Genomic DNA, 22,111 nt, shown 5'->3' on the forward strand with positions numbered 1-22,111 from the left:
TACAAGTTTATAGACACTATATAACTTAGCATGTAACAATGACTCTTGTATTACAAGTTTATAGACACTATATAATTTAGCATGTAACAATGACTCTTGTATTACAAGTTTATGGACACTATATAATTTAGCATGTAACAATGACTCTTGTATTACAAGTTTATGGACACTACATAATTTAGCATGTAACAATGACTCTTGTATTACAAATTTATGACTCTTGTATTACAAGTTTATAGACACTATATAATTTAGCATGTAACAATGACTCTTGTATTACAAGTTTATGGACACTATATAATTTAGCATGTAACAATGACTCTTGTATTACAAGATTATGGGCACTATATAATTTAGCATGTAACAATGACTCTTGTATTACAAGTTTATAGACACTATATAATTTAGCATGTAACAATGACTCTTGTGTTTCAGACTTGGAGAATATTCAAGATAGAGTTACTGCAGTTACTTTAGTCAGTGAATACTTGTCTATGATGCATACCATGTTATAAATAATCATCTCTCCAAGGTGGAATATAATGGCTGTAACAGTGTGTGCGTGCATGTGTGTGTTTTGGATTTTTAACGTAGCTTTAAAAAACAATTGGTCATATCGCCATGATGTCTTGCAGTTTATAGTGATGTTGATCACTGGGGCATCATGCAGCAGATATACAGCATGATGTCCCACCCAGTCACATTATCCTGACAACAGGATGACCAGTACTAACACTAACCTCTTAATGCTGAGTGCCTAGCGAGGCAGCTGTTAGTACTATTTTTATAAGTCTTTGGTATGACTCAGCTGGGGTAGGAACCCACGACCTCCTGCATCCAAGACGGACACTCTAACCATTAGGCCACTGGAGTGGTTGGCTGCAACATAGTGCACTGTTTAACTATCAGATGGAAATTAGCAGGTAGATATAATACTTAATTAAAAATATTGTAAAGAAACAACAAATGTCATTAATAATTATTTTATTAAAGTTAATTTCTCAAATAAAGAATAGCATCTTTCATAATTATTATGAAGAATAAAATTAAAATAAAATACGATATAGAAAATTATGACTTTATTTCCTTTCTAAAACACTGTAATGATTAAGCAGTAAATGAATTAACATAAAGTTACAGATTTTTAAAAACAATGTTCAATATAGGATGTGACTAAAAGAACATTTTTAAATTATAACAATAAAACAGTAAAATGCAAAATAGGTATCATAGATCAAAACAAATCACACTCTAATATAGGTTTTGTTACACAAACAAAACAAAAAATTAATGACATTCTTGCATATGTGAAACAAACCGAGATTGAGAGAGAGACAAATATAGCCAAAGAACAAGAGGTTTGCATGTTTTAAAATTCAGCATTAGGATAGTTCCATGCTTTTGTTCATCTACGAATTATTGTCAAGCCATAAAAATACTATGATTACAATCTCCTGATGCACTCCACTACAATTTCCTGATACAAACTATTATAATTTCATTATACACACTACTACAATCTACTGACACCCACCATAAAACCTGATACACACAATTATAATTTCCAGATGCACACTATGAAAATTTCATGATACCCACCACTACAATCTCCTCATACAAACCATTATAATATCCTGATACACACTTTCAATCTACTGACACCCACCATAAAACCTCCTGATACAAACTATTATAATTTCCTTATGCACACCATTACAATTTCCTGATGCACACCATCAAAACTTCCTGATAGAGCCAGTTAGAATCCCCTGATGATTTTAGCATATTCCTAATGGATTCTAGCCCACTGATTTAACTTGTAAAATGTAGACCTCTAAATCTAAACTATAATCTTGTCCTAAATTTCAGCTGAAAGTCACATATCATCAATATCATTTGCTGTATTCAAAACTGATAGGCTTCTTCCTCACATCATGTGCAAGTCATCTACAAGGTCTGGTCCAGTAATGTGATCTTACACTAATATTACTGACCATTTGACCTTCAGTTAGTCAGTGACCTTCACCTTTTGACTCCAAAATCAATATGATTCTTCCTTGTCCTACGTGCAAATCATACACAAAGGTTAGTAACTCTTGATGGTGTAGAACTTGCATTAGGGTGCATTACAAAACTAATAACATACATACAACACAGCATACCAACTAAAAGTAACAATGTAAAGGTCATGTGTAGGAGAACAAAACATCTCACAGAATTATGTCTCTCCTATGCAATAGTACTTCCCTGCTCTGGTTGAGTGAGTACAACAAACAATTCATTGCCTTTGTTTGAGGGAGATATAAAGACTTGTTTATTCATAAAACTTAACTTGCCTTAGATGATCAGATCTCCTTATTCCCCCCACCACCCCTGTAACAAGGGAAATAAACATATAAAATGATCTGCTGTATGGCAGGTGTGTAAAATGCTTTTATCAAAAAACACATGTGAGCAACAGCTTTTAATTAACTTGTTAGTGACCAGAATTAATAAACTTCAATAGTTTAAATCTTTTAAATAGTTTAAATGTTTTGCAGTGACTGTAACTAGCCTGAATCATAATAAACTAGCCTGGATCATAATAAACTAGCCTGAATCATAATAAACTAGCCTGGATTAAAAACAGATTGGATTATAATAAATTAGCTAGGCTCATAGTCTGCTAGCTAGCATACAAATCAACTTGCTTGGATCTTAATATATTAGCTAGGATCACAGTCTGCTAGCAAGTATCCAAATCAACTTTGCTAGGCTCATAATAAATTTGCTAGGATCACACTCTGCATGCTAGCATCCAAATCAGCTAGCTTGGATCTTAATAAACTAGCTAAGATCAGTCTGCTAGCTAGCATCCAAATCAACTTCATTGGATGTTAATAAATTAGCTAGGATCACAGTCTGCTAGCTAGCATCCAACTTGCTAGGATATTAAAGAAGTAACTAGGATCACAGTCTGCAGCTAGCATCCAAATCAACTTTCTAGGCTCTTAATCGATTAGCTAGGATTATAATTATGCATTTTAGTAATACCCTGCTGAAGGCTTCAAAAAAGATCCATTGAATCTATTCAGCTTTTATTGCAATGTACAGAAATTACTTCAGTCATATTGTATACTTGGTTAGTATACATTTTGTACAAATTAAAAGAATTTGATGCACTGGTCTGGTGCTTCCTGTTAATTTAAACACACTCAATGTATTTTAGGAAACATTTCAAACTTGTTTTATTTGCTTAGAAAAAACAGAAATAATGGATGACTTGGATGGAAGACCATATTTCAGTGCCACTGTGATCATAAATTGTTGAGAGAATTTTGCTATTAATGGAGGCTTTTATGGATTGTAGATAAATATATTGCTGCCATACTGACATTGAGCCATAGGTCATCTATACCTATTTCCATTAACCCAGTCTACTGGTACATGAGAACCTTGATATCACCTAAGGAATAATAACAAAGGAAGCAGTCTAAATGTTGTAGATTAACTGAATTACAATTTGACATATTATGATGTCCGCTCATGTGTTAAATATCATGTCATCAGTAACATCTTCTGTCACTAAAAGTAAGCATTCACAGCAATTTTTTTCCAATGTGTTGCATCAAATCTTCAAACCAGTGACACATATGAGCAAATCACAGTAAATTCAACCTAAACGAAGTGTCATAAAGTTACCAAAGCATACAATTTTTTTCATGTGGCATTTTACTACAAAATTTACAGCACTATGGCAGTCATGATATCCTATCAAGGGGAGGTAACCTACTGTGATGATTATGGATTTGATTTCAGGCTGCAAATTTATTTTGTTCAAATAGTTAAGAACCAGATCAGGCTAATTTTTAAATCTTAAACATTTTAATCAATCTTGCAGCATAACAGATAATGTAAAATAATGGAGGCAGCTGAAATAACCATACCACAAACTCACACTGCATCTTAGCTTCAGACTGATTAGCTTAGATGCAGCACAATGTTGTAAAAATTTAACAATCTGTAAAACAAATCATATTTACTGGTGACATACCATAAGATCTGGACAATATGTGCCTATGCTTACACTTTAAATTGGTAAGAAATATGATTATATTTCAAATTAGTAAGAAATATGATTATATTTCAAATTAGTAAGAAATATGCTCCAAAAATAAATATGAGCTTTTCAAAGGTAAATTGTTTGCAAACTAAACTACAAAAACAGACATAAATAATCACATTTCTTAGTATTTTTTAAAATGACATCATAAAACTGCCCAATCTGACTAAATTCAAAATCAACTTGTAAGACGTAGGATGGATGGATACCAATTGATCAGTACTGGATCTGAGTTTTCTAGGAATCTGACATAATCATGTCAAAAAAAGTTATTTTTTTCTTTACTACAGGTAACTACAGGTAACTAGTATTATTGCAGGAACGTGTTCATTTAAGTTAGGCTTTACTATCAGCAAAAAAAAAGTAAAAAGGTGCCCTTTTCATTATCTTAACTTTAGTATAGGTACTTGATAATGAGATTTTGAAGTATGACATATTAACTACAAATTAACAAAATTAAGATAACTGTCATGTCTTGTCAGAGAATAATGCTGGGCATTCCATGATAGTTCACACTTGTTCAATTCAAAGGCAGATTTACAAAGCACATTTACCAATGTGTTAGTTGTTGTTGTTGTTATTGTTGTCAGTCAATCAGGGCCCCCCAATGTGTTAGTGAGTTGACACTCTGAAAATATAAATCTGTTAAATAACTAGGTATTAGTACAATTAAACATAACTAGGTTAATACACTCTTACACAACTTGAGATGGTTATCGAAAACACTAAGAGGTAAGGGAACCTGACTTGCCACTTGTTAAATTTATCTCCCATAGTCATAGTAAAGTATCTATCACTAGTATGCGGCACTATATTTGGCCCCATTTGATTCTTTGTCAAGCCATCACCATAGCAACATGAATTACCATCAAAGAAATCTAGTAGCTCCTGCAAGATTATCGTTTTGGTGTTGGGATCCTATCAATGACAAAAATCATGTCCTAACATGACCAATCTTGCTATCATTGCTTTATTAGATTCCATATTTAATACTCATGTTTTATTAAAAATAACATGCAATATTTTACACAGACCAAAGTCTAATCCTACTTTTCAGCTAATTTTTGCAAAGTTCCTGTATATATGACTAAATCCGAGTCAATCAAGTCCTACTTTTCCTCTCAGAGTCAGGATGAGTCAAATGAGTTAAATAATTCTGCATGTAATCTTGTTTACTCTTTTGACTCTGGAATCAGGTTATCATCTACATAAAGCTCATGAATGATACCACCCCTTCTTCTGCCACTGCTCAACGCACGGATGAACGCTGAGTGAGCACCAATTTCAAAATGAGTTTCTGTACCTTCATCTGTAAATTCACCCTGTGAGAAAAGAACAGTAATTATTGATTTCAATTTCCTTCTTGGTTGGCTATTTAATTTAATTTAACAATTTTAAGCTGAAATGTGCAAGAAATAATAGATGATTTGTACTGCTATACTGTTGTACATATTTACAAAATAGAACAACAAAATGAATGATTTAAACTTTTACTGTTTCCATCCACCAATGAATTTCATGTAATATTTCAGTTGCTTACACTGGTGATGAACTTTAAACAGCGAAGCCAAACCAACTCTGTTTTATGCTGGTTTAGTTCCTTAGCAATCCAACCCTAATCCATTAATCTCTTTAATCCATTAATCTCTTTAATCCATTTAGCATTACTCCTGATCACACATAGAATAATCCATGCTGACAAACTTCAAAACCTGAAGCCAAATGACCCTGTGGACTGAATCAAAGGGATGTTAATTGTTTTGAAATTAGCAACTAAACTACCTTATCCTGTTGAAACCAGTTCACAGTCATGTGATCAAGGTAATATTACCATAAACACACTACACTGTAAGCAAGGTGTGAAAACTATGGAAGAAATTTAAAAAATTCATTAATAATATTGTGTTCATGAGAGATTCCAGTGAGTGATGGAAGGGATGGGAGACATCCCTCATCTTTGGAGATAAACCCTCCTTTCTGGAAGGTTCACATATATGTAGTCTTATCCTACAATACTTAACTAAAATTAACCTCAGGCCATACAACATGAATAATTTATAAACAGATGGACAAGTATTTGTATTAAACAGAAGTACATGTATCTGTATTAAACAGAAGTACATGTATCTGTATTAAACAGAAGTACATGTATCTGTATTAAATAGAAGGACATGTATCTGTATTAAACAGAAGGACATGTATCTGTATTAAACAGAAGTACATGTATCTGTATTAAACAGAAGGACATGTATCTGTATTAAATAGATGGACATGTATCTGCATTAAACAGATGGACATGTATCTGTATTAAATAGAAGGACATGTATCTGCATTAAACAGAAGGACATGTATCTGTATTAAATAGATGGACATGTATCTGCATTAAACAGATGGACATGTATCTGTATTAAACAGAAGGACATGTATCTGCATTAAACAGAAGGACATGTATCTGTATTAAATAGAAGGACATGTATCTGCATTAAACAGAAGGACATGTATCTGTATCAAACAGAAGGACATATATCTGCATTAAACAGATGGACATGTATCTGTATTAAATAGAAGGACATGTATCTGCATTAAACAGAAGGACATGTATCTGTATTAAACAGAAGGACATGTATCTGCATTAAACAGAAGGACATGTATCTGTATTAAATATAAGGACAGGTATCTGTATTAAATAGAAGGACATGTATCTGCATTAAACAGAAGGACAAGTACTTATATCAAACAGAAAATCATATATCTGTATTAAACAGAAGGATGAGTACTTGCATTAAATAGAAGGTCATGTATCTGTATTAACCAGATGGAAATGGATCAGTATTAAGCAGAAGGACATGTATCTGTATTAAACAGAAGGACAAGTACTTGCTTTAAATAGAAGGTCAAGTATCTGTATTCAACTGATGGACATGTATCTGTCTTAAACAGAAGGACATGTCTCTGTATTAAACAGAAGGACACGTACTTGTATCAAACAGAAGGACTAGTACTTTTATCAAAGAGAAGGTCATGTATCTGCATTAAAAAGAAGGACATGTATATGTATTAACCGGATGGAAATGGATCAGTATTAAACAAAAGGACAAGTACTTGCATTAAACAGAAGGACATGTATCTGTATTAAACAGAAGGACAAGTACTTGTATCAAACAGAAGGACAAGTACTTGTATCAAACAGAAGGACAAGTACTTGTATCAAACAGAAGGACAAGTACTTGTATCAAACAGAAGGTCATGTATCTGTATTAAACAGAAGGACATGTATCTGTATCAAACAGAAGGACATGTATCTGTATCAAACAGAAGGACATGTATCTGCATTAAACAGATGGACATGTATCTGTATTAAATAGAAGCACATGTATCTGCATTAAACAGAAGGACATGTATCTGTATTAAACAGAAGGACATGTATCTGCATTAAACAGAAGTACATGTATCTGTATTAAACAGAAGGACATGTATCTGTATTAAATAGAAAGACATGTATCTGTATTAAATAGAAGGACATGTATCTGCATTAAACAGATGGACATGTATCTGTATCAAACAGAAGGACATATATCTGCATTAAACAGATGGACATGTATCTGTACTAAATAGAAGGACATGTATCTGCATTAAACAGAAGGACATGTATCTGTATTAAACAGAAGGACATGTATCTGCATTAAACAGAAGGACAGGTATCTGTATTAAATAGAAGGACATGTATCTGCATTAAACAGAAGGACAAGTACTTATATCAAACAGAAAATCATATATCTGTATTAAACAGAAGGATGAGTACTTGCATTAAATAGAAGGTCATGTATCTGTATTAACCAGATGGAAATGGATCAGTATTAAGCAGAAGGACATGTATCTGTATTAAACAGAAGGACAAGTACTTGCTTTAAATAGAAGGTCAAGTATCTGTATTCAACTGATGGACATGTATCTGTCTTAAACAGAAGGACATGTCTCTGTATTAAACAGAAGGACACGTACTTGTATCAAACAGAAGGACTAGTACTTTTATCAAAGAGAAGGTCATGTATCTGTATTAAAAAGAAGGACATATATATGTATTAACCTGATGGAAATGGATCAGTATTAAACAAAAGGACAAGTACTTGCATTAAACAGAAGGACATGTATCTGTATTAAACAGAAGGACAAGTACTTGTATCAAACAGAAGGACAAGTACTTGTATCAAACAGAAGGACAAGTACTTGTATCAAACAGAAGGTCATGTATCTGTATTAAACAGAAGGACATGTATCTGTATCAAACAGAAGGACATGTATCTGTATCAAACAGAAGGACATGTATCTGCATTAAACAGCTGGACATGTATCTGTATTAAATAGAAGCACATGTATCTGCATTAAACAGAAGGACATGTATCTGTATTAAACAGAAGGACATGTATCTGCACTAAACAGAAGTACATGTATCTGTATTAAACAGAAGGACATGTATCTGTATTAAATAGAAAGACATGTATCTGTATTAAATAGAAGGACATGTATCTGCATTAAACAGATGGACATGTATCTGTATCAAACAGAAGGACATATATCTGCATTAAACAGATGGACATGTATCTGTACTAAATAGCAGGACATGCATCTGCATTAAACAGAAGGACATGTATCTGTATTAAACAGAAGGACATGTATCTGTATTAAACAGAAGGACATGTATCTGTATTAAATAGAAGGACATGTATCTGCATTAAACAGATGGACATGTATCTGTATCAAACAGAAGGACATATATCTGCATTAAACAGATGGACATGTATCTGTATTAAATAGAAGGACATGTATCTGCATTAAACAGAAGGACATGTATCTGTATTAAACAGAAGGACAAGTACTTGCTTTAAATAGAAGGTCAAGTATCTGTATTCAACTGATGGACATGTATCTGTCTTAAACAGAAGGACATGTATCTGTATTAAACAGAAGGACAAGTACTTGTATCAAACAGAAGGACTAGTACTTTTATCAAAAAGAAGGTCATGTATCTGTATTAAACAGAAGGATATGTATCTGTATTAACCTGATGGAAATGGATCAGTATTAAACAAAAGGACAAGTACTTGCATTAAACAGAAGGACATGCATCTGTATTAAACAGAAGGACAAGTACTTGTATTAAACAGAAGGACAAGTGTCTGTATCAAACAGAAGGACAAGTGTCTGTATCAAACAGAAGGACATGTATCTGTATTAAACAGAAGGACAAGTACTTGAATCAAACAGAAGGTGATGTATCTGTATTAAACAGAAGGACATGTTTCTGTATCAAACAGAAGGACATGTATCTGTATCAAGCAGAAGGACATGTATCTGTATTAAACAGAACGACAAGTATTTGTATCAAAAACAGAACGACAAGTATTTGTATCAAAAACAGAAGGACATGTATTTGTATTAAACAGAAGGACATGTATCTGTATCAAACAGAAGGACATGTATCTGTATTAAACAGAAGGACAAGTACTTGTATTAAACAGAAGGACAAGTAGTTGTATTAAAACAAGATTCAAATATATTAATCTTGTAATATAAATTTCAAAAGGGTGTAATTAAAGCACATTCATTTTGCAATGATCTATTCAAAAGGATATAATTATTACTCAATAAGTCTGCAATATTCAATTAAAATGGATGTAATTGCAACTCATTAATTTGACAATATACATCTCAAAAGGATGTAATTATAATGCATTAATTTCACAATATACATCTCAAAAGGATGTAATTATAATGCATTAATTTCACAATATACATCTCAAAAGGATGTAATTATAATGCATTAATTTCACAATATAAATTTCAAAAAAATGTAATTACAAGACATTAATCTGGCAATATAAATTTTAAATTGATGTAATTACAACTGGCATAATGAAATATATATATATATATATATATATATATATATATATATATATATATATATATATATGAACAAAACAGATCATCTTTTTCCTTGGATGAAAATTAATATTTTTATTTGGTCCACATGTTTCACTATATCCTAATAAAAATATAAAAGTAAATACTCACAGCAGTAGGAACTATGGATCCATTCACCCAAACATTCAGTGTGTCTTTTTCTACAAGTGAAAACAAACAGACTCCGATAAAATTAGAATTCACATCCCTGTTTTAGTAACCAGACTCTCTCGAACAAGGTATACAATGTTTGGTCTGTACATAGTATATAATGATAGACCCATACATGAGTCTTTTTTCTTTTAAATATTTGAATATTTTATTCACTTTTGATAACAATGGATACACAATAAAAGCTTTCCCAAAATGGACACAGGGACAAAATTTATTTGGCCTTTTAATGGAGGTGGTCAAAATAAAGAGATATGATTAAAATTAGTATTTGGGAACAAAATACCATGTCCATTTTATATAAGAGACCAGGATACAGAGGTGCCAGTTTAGGTAAGTTTCAGTCTTTCATATAGCAAATCACTGTGATTAATTCTACCATATCAATTAACCATAATTAATTAATATCAGTTAATCTTACTTAATTACTCTTTATTGGGAAGCCAATATAGCTAAAATGGTAAAGCAATGGAATCACTGATACCTGACCAGGCAAGTCCAGATCAGCTTCTCGTCATGTCCATGGGAAAGGCATGTAGCTTACATCTCCACAAAATGATACAGCCAATAATGTCTTGAAAGTACAATTAATAATGAACCAAACTCCTTATGACTTTCCCTATGACCAACAGCTGTCATACCACATATCTGTACCTATGGCCAACAGTAGGGCAACCACTTATATCTGTACCTATGGCCAACGGTAGGGCAACCACTTATATCTGTACCTATGGCCAACGGTAGGGCAACCACTAATGTCTGTACCTATGGCCAAAGGTAGGGCAACCACTTATATCTGTACCTATGGCCAACAGTAGGGCAACCACTTATATCTGTACCTATGGCCAAAGGTAGGGCAACCACTTATATCTGTACCTATGGCCAACAGTAGGGCAACCACTTATATCTGTACCTATGGCCAACAGTAGGGCAACCACTTATATCTGTACCTATGGCCAACAGTAGGGCAACCACTTATATCTGTACCTATGGCCAACAGTAGGACAACCACTTATATCTGTACCTATGGCCAACAATAAAGCAACCACTTATATCTGTACCTATGGCCAGCAGTAGGGCAACCACTTATATCTGTACCTATGGCCAACAGTAGGGCAACCACTTATATCTGTACATATGGTCAACAGTAGGACGACCACTTATATCTTTACCTATGGCCAATAGTAGGACAACCACTTATATCTGTACATATGGCCAACGGCAGGGCAACCACTTATATCTGTACCTATAGCTAACAGTAAGGCAACCACTTATTTCTGTACCTATGGCCAACAGTAGGGCAACCACTTATATCTGTACTTATGGCCAACAGTAGGGCAACCAACTATATCTGTACCTATGGCCAACAGTAGGACGACCACTTATATCTGTACCTATGGCCAACAGTAGGGCAACCACTTATTTCTGTACCTATGGCCAACAGTAGGGCAACCACTTATATCTGTACTTATGGCCAACAGTAGGGCAACCAACTATATCTGTACCTATGGTCAACAGTAGGGCAAACAACTATATCTGTACCTATAGCAGGGATTTTCCTGGGCTTTGCCAATGTTGCAAATTGAGATTTTTTTCCCCTTATTGGCGATTATTTTGGCGACAATCTTTTTTTGGCTGTTTAATTTGTACATACAATCATGGATTTGGAGTGGAGACATTCAAAAGGACCACAAAAGGAAACCACAAACTTGATACACAATGTACTGGAATCTATCTGTTACATAAACAAATCCTTTGTTTGTATTGATAAACCCATCTTTACAGTGCATTGTTACATCATAATCCGCTTATGTTGACATCTGTCCTGAGCACTGTATGCTGTGATACACTCAATCATGCTACCGGACTATACCTACAATCGACCAACCTCGGAAGATGCAAACAGAACCAGCTACAATAAATTGAAAAACAGCTAATCCTTCTGGTTTTTTTAAATGAACCAATAAAATAGTTTTGCTGAAACTTCTGAGAAAACTGATTACCTTTGAAGTACTGATTACTGTGTATAAATACAAAACAAATCGAAAAAATCTCAATCAATCAGAATTATATACTGTCAACAGTGCAACTTTATCATGGGTAAACACAAGTTAGACGTTGCGTGTTCATCGTCTCATCCTAAGAGTAAGTTAACAAAATTAACAGCATTTGGATTTAGTGCAAATTCATCAGACAACACAGTCACTGAACCTGATGGAATACCTAACAGTCCAACATCATCATACACAGTGATGGTAATAATGCTTTCAGTGCAACAACACATCATTATGAACAGGTCAAAAGTTCACGAAAATTTCTTGACAGCTGGAAACTTGGGTGTCCATGGCTGAGATATGATACAAAATTAAAGCAGATATTCTGTGCTATATGTATCAAGGCACAAATCATCAATTCATTTACAACTAGTTGTGATATTTTGAAGAAGGAGTGTGTCACCAAACAGGAATCCAGGTGGGGTAAGTAATATATGTTAATTTTGCTCATTTATCTTTTACTTTTGCTATCAATCACGTGTTACGACTCCAGGGACTTAAACTATGCAACAAGAAATAGCAAATCAGACAAGATTTGCATAATTTAAAAAAAAATTATTTCTCAAAACACAGGACTGAAAGAATTAAACTAACTTACAGCATTGTGAATGAATTTCTATTTCCTAAAAGTCCGACAAATGAAATGATCATGCTTTGCATTCTGTGTATGCAGTAAAATCCAATTTCAAAGAAACATTGCTGCTTTTCACAAATTTTTTAAACATATTATACATATGGCTTAAACTTTCTCATTCAAGGCAATGATATGTAATTACTTTTGTTCTTTTACACATATCTAAAATTAGAGGGGCTTCGGGTGTCTGGGTATCAGATTTTTTTAGCACTGAGTATATGCTTTGTGTAAATGGTGTCGACCATCATGTTGTTGTTGTAGGGCTTAATGCCTTTTTCAGCACAAGATAGGCTATACATTGCAGCCAGTATAAATGATGGAAGAAGAAGTGGGGAAAACCCCAGAAAGAACCACCAACCCATAAAAAGCTACCCGCAAGCTTTCTCACATACCTACATTGGCCAAACCCAAGACTTGAACCCAAGCAAACACAGGTGAGATGGCAGTGATCAGTAACAGTGAGTGCTTCAGACCACTCGGCCACTCAACTATCATATTTTAATACTGTAGTACACACTCTGTGTAACTGATACCACCCATCAAGGTAATACTGTAGTATACACTCTATGTAACTGATACCACCCATCAAGGTAATACTGTAGTATACACTCTGTGTAACTGATACCACCCATCAAGGTAATACTGTAGTACACACTCTGTGTAACTGATACCACCCATCAAGGTAATACTGTAGTACACACTCTATGTAACTGATACCACCCATCAAGGTAATACTGTAGTACACACTCTATGTAACTGATACCACCCATCAAGGTAATACTGTAGTACACACTCTATGTAACTGATACCACCCATCAAGGTAATACTGTAGTACACACTCTATGTAACTGATACCACCCATCAAGGTAATACTGTAGTACACACTCTATGTAACTGATACCACCCATCAAGGTAATACTGTAGTATACACTCTGTGTAACTGATACCACCCATCAAGGTAATACTGTAATATATACTCGGTGTAACTTATACTAAATATTATGTTTTAAAACTGTAGTATACACTCTGTGTAACTGAAAACAAACATCAAGGTAATACTAAAATGTTGCATTTGTTATTTATGAGTAAGATTTATCCAACCGGAGTAACATTTATTACTCTCAATGCTGCGTACATTTTTATGATGGAGAAGCCAGGCACTGTCTTCTTGCTTTTAAGCACAAGCACTTATGGTCAAGTCTAAAACCCTCAAATCAGATACATGTTTCTCTACATATTCACTGAAAATTAAAATGCTAGTATACAAACTAAAGTTAACAAGATCCCAAAAGTTTGGTAATTCTGACTTGACTGAGCCTCAATTTACATTATGTCCAAATTTGCAAACTTTTTATTAAAGGCTGAATTACTCAAAACAATTCAAATATATGAGGCTTTGATCATATTGTATTAAAACTTACAGCTCACCTAAAACAATTCTAAATGGATGGCCTGCAATGTGAAGAACCCAGGCTTTCTGAACCTTGCTCTGGTTTTCAGAGAATTTCTGTAGACTCTTGCCATTTACTTCTAATGTATATTCATATGCAAAACCACTGACAGCATCTATACTTATGGTACATTTGGCCTTCCCAACTGTAAAATGCTCCTTTCCAACTAGTTTGAACATCCAATCCTGTCTGTATATTTCCTGACATAGAAAAAGAAATGCATCATGCCCAGTGACTTTGGAAGTAATTAGGCACTGAAAATTATGGTAAGATATAATCACACATAGCTAGAAATCTAAAAAATATCCATTTACAAAGTATGAATTCTGTATGCATATGTGTGTATACATCACCTACTTGTTCTCCTTTCAATTTTGTCCATTTATGTGATGTAAATTATAATGTCACACTCAATCACATTTTTGGCAAACTTGGTGACTTTCTATTATTTGTTACATCAAACAATTTTGTGATTTACTGAATGCATGCAATGAATAATTTAGTACATATAAGACACAATTCTTCTGTTTGCAGCAAAGTACTGCCATATCTGAAGACCCAAATATAATTATTCTATACAAACAAAAGGACTTCTTTTCCAGTCCACAAATTATTGTACAGAAAATCTCTTTTCTTGCAAAACTACAGGATATGATGCATTCAAAAATAAATGGGTTTACTACATGTGTATTTTATAAATGGATTTACTCCATGTGTATTGTATGAATGGATTTACTCCATGTGTATTGTATAAATGGATTTATTCCATGTGTATTGTATAACTGGATTTACTCTTTATGTATTGTAAAAATCGATTTACTCCATGTGTATTGTATAAATGGATTTACTCCATGTGTATTGTATAAATGGATTTACTCTATATGTATTGTATAAATCGATTTACTCCATGTGTATTGTATAAATGGATATATTCCATGTGTATTGTATAAACAGATTTACTCTATATGGTAAAAATGGATTTAGTCCATGTGTATTGTATAAATGGATTTATTCCACGAGTATTGTATAAATGGATTTACTCTATATATGTATTGTAAAAATGGATTTACTCCATGTGTATTGTATAAATGGATTTACTCCATGTGTATTGCATAAATGGATTTACTCCATGTGTATTGTATAAATGGATTTACTCCATGTGTATTTTATAAATGGATTTATTCCATGTGTATTGTATAAATGGGTTTACTCCAGGTGTATTGTATAAATGGATTTTCTCCATGTGTATTGTATAAATGGATTTATTCCATGTGTATTGTATAAATGGATTTACTTCACATGTATCATATAAATGGATTTATTCCATGTGTATGTTATAATTGGATTTACTCCATGTGTATTGTATAAATGGATTTACTCCATGTGTATTGTATAAATGTATTTATTTCATGTATATTGTATAAATGTATTCCATGTGTATTGTATAAATGGATTTACTCCATGTGTATTGTATAAATGAATTTATTCCATGTGTATGGTACAAATGGATTTGTTCCATGTGTATTGTATAAATGGATTTACTCCATGTGTATTGTATAAATGGGTTTACTCCATGTATATTGTATAAATGGATTTATTCCATGTGTATTGTATAAATGGATTTATTCCATGTGTATTGCATAAATGGATTTACTCCATGTGTATTGTATAAAACGATTTACTTCATGTGTATTGCATAAATGGATTTATTCTATGTGTATTGCATAAATGGATTTACTCCATGTGTATGGTACAAACGGATTTATTCCATGTGTATTATATAAATGGATTTACTCCATGTGTATGGTACAAATTGATTTACTCTGTGTGTATTGTATGAATGGATTTATTCCATGTGTATTGTATAAATGGATTTACTCCATGTGCATGGTACAAATGGATTTACTCCATGTGGATGGTACAAATGGATTTATTCCATGTGTATTGTATAAATGTATTTACTCTGTGTATATTGTATAAATCGATTTACTCCATGTGTGTTGTATAAATGGATTTATTCGATGTGTATTGTATAAATTGATTTACTCCATGTGAATGGTACAAATGGATTTACTCCATGTGGATGGTACAAATGGATTTATTCCATGTGTATTGTATACATGGATTTATTCCATGTGTATTGTATAAATGGATTTATTCCATGTATATTGTATAAATGGATTTACTCCATGTGCATGGTACAAATGGATTTACTCCATGTGTATTGCATATTAATATGTTGCCAACATTTATTTCATATATCTTGTGATTCATAACAGTGTCAATTATCTTCTGTGTACACTTTCATACAAGTCAAGTATAACTGCAAACAACATAAACCCTCATCGGCCACACTGCATAATGTGCTGACATATCAGGGTCTATGTTATTCATCTATACCAAAGGCAATTATATAGCTCTTGTGTACCACGTTAAAATAAGAAACCACTTTCAATACCTGGACTGATAACCCTCTTCACAGATGTTGTTCAAGGTTACAATAAGGAACCACTGTAATTACCTCTATATCAACTCTAATAACCCTCTTCCCATAGGTTGCTGTGTGTTATAACAAGGGATGACTGTAATTACCTCACCATCAACTATGATAATCCTCTTCCCAGAGGTTGTTACATGCTACAAAAATGAAACCGATTTAATTACCTTGCCATCAGTTCTTATTATCATTTCCATAGGTTGCTCTGTTTTGCAATAAGGAACCACTGTAATTACTGCATCATCAACTCAAATAACCCTCTCTCCATTGATAGTTTCATTTTACAACAAATGACCACTGTAATTACCTCACCATCAACTCTTATAACCCTCTTCCCTGAGGTTGTTCCATGTTCAAACTCGACTTTGTGTTTCCCATCAGGTAATGACAATGTCCACTGTCCTACTAGGTCGGAAGATGCCATAGCTATCTATATTGCTAGCTGACCTTGTGTTCTGCAACTGAAAACAACATTAGATGATTTACAAAGTAAAGCTTCATTCTTTGCATGCATATATGTTTGCAAACAATGTAAGACACATAAAGTGTCAAGTACCTTTTGATTTAGAGAAACGACACCAAAAAATCCTGAGAAAAGTAACTGACCATGATTAGGTTACAGCTAACCAGAGAAAAGCAACTGAGCAAGACTGGGTCACAACTATCCAGAGAAAAGTAATTGAGCGTAACTGGGTAACAATTATCCAGAGAAAAGGAACTGAGCACAACTGGGCTGCAGCTAACCAGAGAAAAGTAAGTGAACATGACTGGGTTATAGCTAACCACAGAAAAGTAACTGAGCATGACTGGGTTACACATAACCAGAGAAAAGTAACTGAGCATTACTGGGTTACAGCTGACTATTACAAATGCATACCATATATACTCATGAAAAAGCCAGATCCAACTATAAACTGCATTGATTCTGATATGACAATACATTACACACCAGCAGATCTGGTCTATGCAGTTTGCTGGGATGAATCAGTAGAGAACAAACACATATCTGCTTGCATATTATGCCATAACAAATCACGGTCCACATGGCTTGCACTTGGACCTGACTTGCAGGTCAGTATATATGGTAGGCATTCTTTTAAAATATTTGGCTGACATACATTTAAAACTATATGTAAAACATAATACCCTGTTGTTATACATGCAGAAAATATTAAAGATTCAAATATATCAATTTTAAAGTTGTTACATTAGCTACACAGTTACAATTGACTCCATTGTGCAACATGTTTTCTAATCCAGTTACAGTGGACTGGATTGTGATACCATTTCACAAACAAATGAAGTGTTTTAAGTAAACGATTTAAAGCAATCTGAACCTTTCTAAGCCATAATTATTATCATTCAAACAATAGAAAGATTAATACTAATACTATTACTACTACTAATGATAATAATAATAACCAAAAGAAGGAAATAATCATAATTTTTTATTATAATGGTTTGGTTTTATGGGCATAAGGCCATAATCAGCACATGGTAGGCTACAGCTAGTGGCCAGTATATTTGGTGGAAGAACCTGGAGAAGAAAAAAACCCTGGAAAGAACTGCTTATCCACCAGAAACTAGTGGCACGCTTTCTCACATACCCACATTGGCTGAGCCAAGACTCATACTTAGACTGATAGAAGTGAAATGTCAATGATCTGTAAAGGTGAATGTCTTAGACCACATGGTCCAACTACAGACACACAGGTCATTGTTTGATGGCATGCGCTCATACAAAAAGTCAATTGTATAAATATATATACACACATGAGTCTTGACCCAACAATTTTACAAGTTTGGTCCATGTGGTCCATGGTGTTAAAGATACTGGACCACCCTACCACCCAGGGCTCCAGATTCGCATGATGATTGATGCTAACTTTTGAGTTGGCCCTCAAACAAGAGTGTTTGTACTGACTGAAACTACATTCAACCTGATCTAACAACCACCTGTCCATTGTTTGCACCAGAAAATAGCAAGCACCATCCAGTATTTGCAATCTTTAGTTTTGAATTTTTTATAAAAATGAAATTAACAAAATATAAAAGTCTAAATTCTTCGATAAGTGTATTCTAAGGGATATTACTCCTAAAGTTATGGAATAAGAAGTTTGTTGAAGACAGGAAACTATATCACATCTGTGATCTGAAACACAAACACTCCAAATACTCATGCTGTCTTAGTACAGACACACCTACACAAATGTTAGTAAAAAAATCCCTGTTTGGTCTAAAACACATGTATGATGACAGTGTTAGAAACCCCAGTAATTATTAGGTTAGAAATGAAAATTTATAAATTAAGAAATGAAATGACTAAATTTTGTGCATTTTTTTTTAATAGCCTGTGTGTTTTCTAGCTTTCAAAAACAGCAAAGGGATAAAAACGAATGGGTGGGTAAACAAATACTATAGTCGTTCCCCCCTTTCCAAATGGTTTCGATATAACTACGTTAGTAATCTGCCCTTTTCTGTTTTTTTTTTTGTTTTTTTTTTTTGTTTTTTTGGTATAAAAAGTTTCATCTATTTTAAAGAATATTAATTATTATTATAGGAAAAATTTTGTGAAATATTTATCTTTAATGAAGGACAGAACGGCTAGAAGATAACGCAGCCCGTGCAGAATATTTTTTCCCGACGACTGCAAAAAGACGTTGTTACATCCAACACCCGGTCTCTTTCACACTGTCATTGGTAGAAAGAAAAAAAAAATGAAACAAGAACAAAATGAACCCCAAACTTATCACGATACACCTTCATCAAGAACTTATTTATTGAGCTTATACACTGATAAAAATGGAATTAAATCGGTCATAACTAAAGAATTCCTCAATAATTACACTGGATCCCGATTGATGATTCCTGTGCCATGGACCCAATCGACATCAGGTGACGTCAATACTGTTGATATTGCCGCATAAAAAGAACTAGCTAAAACATTTGAATTAATTTTAAATGACAATGAACGTACACAACTTATGTTTAAATTAAAATATGAATATTACTTGCAAAAGAAGAGTCAATTATTACTGTATATTACGTATCATCTCATGCCAACTGTATTATTTACTGCTGCTGCTGGGCAACTCTCCATTATCCGGGCACTAGTCGCACAAATACGGTGTCAGAGTAGATTTTCAACTCTGTCTATTTCAATTTTACACCCTCTCTAATTGCTTCCGCAGCACACACACTATCTTCTAAAATGTACCCAAGATAGATGCCATATTTAAGATAAGATAAGAAGATAAGAGTTCTTTATTTCAGACTACAAAATCCATACATCTAAATTAAAATATAAATAAAAAGTAAAAACATTGTAAACATAAAAGAAACATGGCTAAAAACATCAGGCGATAGGCCCAAGTGTGCGGATCTAACACCCACTGGTTACTCCATCAAGTCGTTCCCCCGTAATTTTCGCGGAGGTGGAATTGCTGTCATCACAAAGAACTCCATGATAAAACGTCTTAACCACACCACAACATTCAATTTCGACCACACATCGTTTGAACTAGTCCAAACCACACTCACACTGGAGCAAAGGTCAGTCCATTTTTTCTGCCTATACCGCCCTCCTCCTAGTAGAAAAAACAACCTGGCTGACTCTCTCTTTTTGGAGCAGTTTCCGAATCTCCTGGACTATGGAAATTCCATAGGTGGTAACCTGATTATTCTTGGAGATTTCAACTTTCACTTTGACTGTCCCGGAAACTCAAATACATCAAAACTCACAGATTCCATTAGCAGCAGAGAGACTGAGCCCACCAACTATTTCGTCCAACAGGACCATCTATCGAAAACTTTCTGATAGAAGTTCTTATTTCACAAAAATAACCCTTCTATCCAGAAACTATGATGACTAAATCCTCTTTTCTGGATAGAAGGATTATTTCGACAGCGATAACTCACTATAAAAAATGTTTCTTCACGTGGTGACGTCGACGAAACACTTTGTGGTCCAGTCTCTCTGCTGCTATCATGTAAAATATTTTAGGATTTCTGTTGTGAATTAAAAATTTAAGTTAACAATAATGGCCAACATTGGAGAAGCACATTCCGCTAGACTAGCTCGAGAGCGACTAGAAGCAATAAAAAAATTTCTTCCTGTGCGAGATAGTGTCAGAGAAAAATTACAAATGAGACAGCAAATTCAGGAAGGTTTCGCAGAGACCACAAGGGAATTATTTAAACCTATCACTGCAGTCACTGGAAAGGTTTTAACTGCGATCAAAGGAAGAACTCCTGAAGAGGCTGCAATTGAGGGTGGAAAACCAGAGCAAGGTTTGCTTCAAGCAATAGAACAACTTAGTGAACAACAAGTAGCAGCCGCAGCTGATCCAGGTGCAGTAGGTCCACTTGCAATTGTCAAGGAAACATTTATTAAAAAATTTACCGAAGATGGCATCAACGAAATAAGAAATATTCCACTGAGTAACGTAGAGGAGCTTAAACAGTTTTCTGTTTGGATCGTCAAAAATTATCGTCGCAGACATGAATTTTTAAACCCAGATGCTGCCAAGGGCATGTCTCAATCCGAGTGGAGGGATTATGTGTATAAAATAAATCGAGGTATCTCCCGAGTATCTCCAACTGATGATACCTATAATTTTATAAAAACAGGAGTAATTGGGGTTAATAAAGAACTGAGAAAACAGATAGAAAAAAGAAAAGAAGAGGAAAAAATCGCGAAAATACAAGCGAAGGAAGAGCGAAAGAAAGTTACAGCACAGAAACATCAACCACCGCCACCTGAACAACAACAACCTAAACGAAAAGGAAGACCTAAAAAAGAGAAACCAGCGCCATCTTACTCTGCACTGAAAGTAGAAGAGGTTCCGGAAGAAGGAGATGTTCTTGAAGAATTGGGGTTGCTGGAACCTAAAACTGGATCGGGTTTTATTCCCTGCCCTGATAATATTCTCAATGATGTATCACGGCTAGAAGTTCTCATCGGAGGAAAACGTGCCGGAAATAACTCTCCGGAAATAATTAATGAAGCGGCTGATATCTGTCAGCGACTATTTCGAGGCGGCATCATGGATTCTCACATCTATCGAGAACTTATTGATGAGCTCATCGACGATTAGAGAGATAACAATTAAATAGCATGATAGTACACAATTCTCAACGCAGACCAGTCATGGTCAGAGTGATAAATTCACGACTACCCGTATACAGGATGACTTATGGAAACGGTTTCGGTGATGTTGTTACGAGTTTCTTTGCTGG

The 22,111-nt window shown here is 34.0% G+C and overlaps 1 protein-coding gene across 4 annotated transcripts; it reads right to left on the reverse strand.

The window, feature by feature from the left end:
* Window positions 1–1,064: 1,064 nt before the first annotated feature.
* Window positions 1,065–19,994, reverse strand: LOC149791161 (fas apoptotic inhibitory molecule 1-like). Of its 4 annotated transcripts, none has more exons than XM_089969613.1 (5): window positions 19,885–19,994; window positions 17,181–17,334; window positions 14,354–14,576; window positions 10,178–10,227; window positions 1,065–5,424 (listed from the first exon to the last, which is right to left on the reverse strand). In XM_089969613.1, exons 2-5 carry the CDS (start codon window positions 17,295–17,297, stop codon window positions 5,275–5,277), a joined length of 540 nt encoding a protein of 179 aa, XP_089825739.1. In that variant the 5' UTR covers window positions 17,298–17,334; window positions 19,885–19,994; the 3' UTR covers window positions 1,065–5,274. The 4 variants fall into 4 exon arrangements, with proteins under 4 accessions (XP_089825739.1, XP_089825741.1, XP_089825742.1 ...); XM_089969615.1 differs by having other exon boundaries at window positions 19,910–19,985; XM_089969616.1 differs by having other exon boundaries at window positions 19,920–19,938.
* Window positions 19,995–22,111: the final 2,117 nt, after the last annotated feature.

This window comes from Sinohyriopsis cumingii, chromosome 9 (assembly GCF_028554795.1).
Source record: "Sinohyriopsis cumingii isolate HCF-2022 chromosome 9, ASM2855479v2, whole genome shotgun sequence".
Classification (NCBI taxonomy): domain Eukaryota; kingdom Metazoa; phylum Mollusca; class Bivalvia; order Unionida; family Unionidae; genus Sinohyriopsis; species Sinohyriopsis cumingii.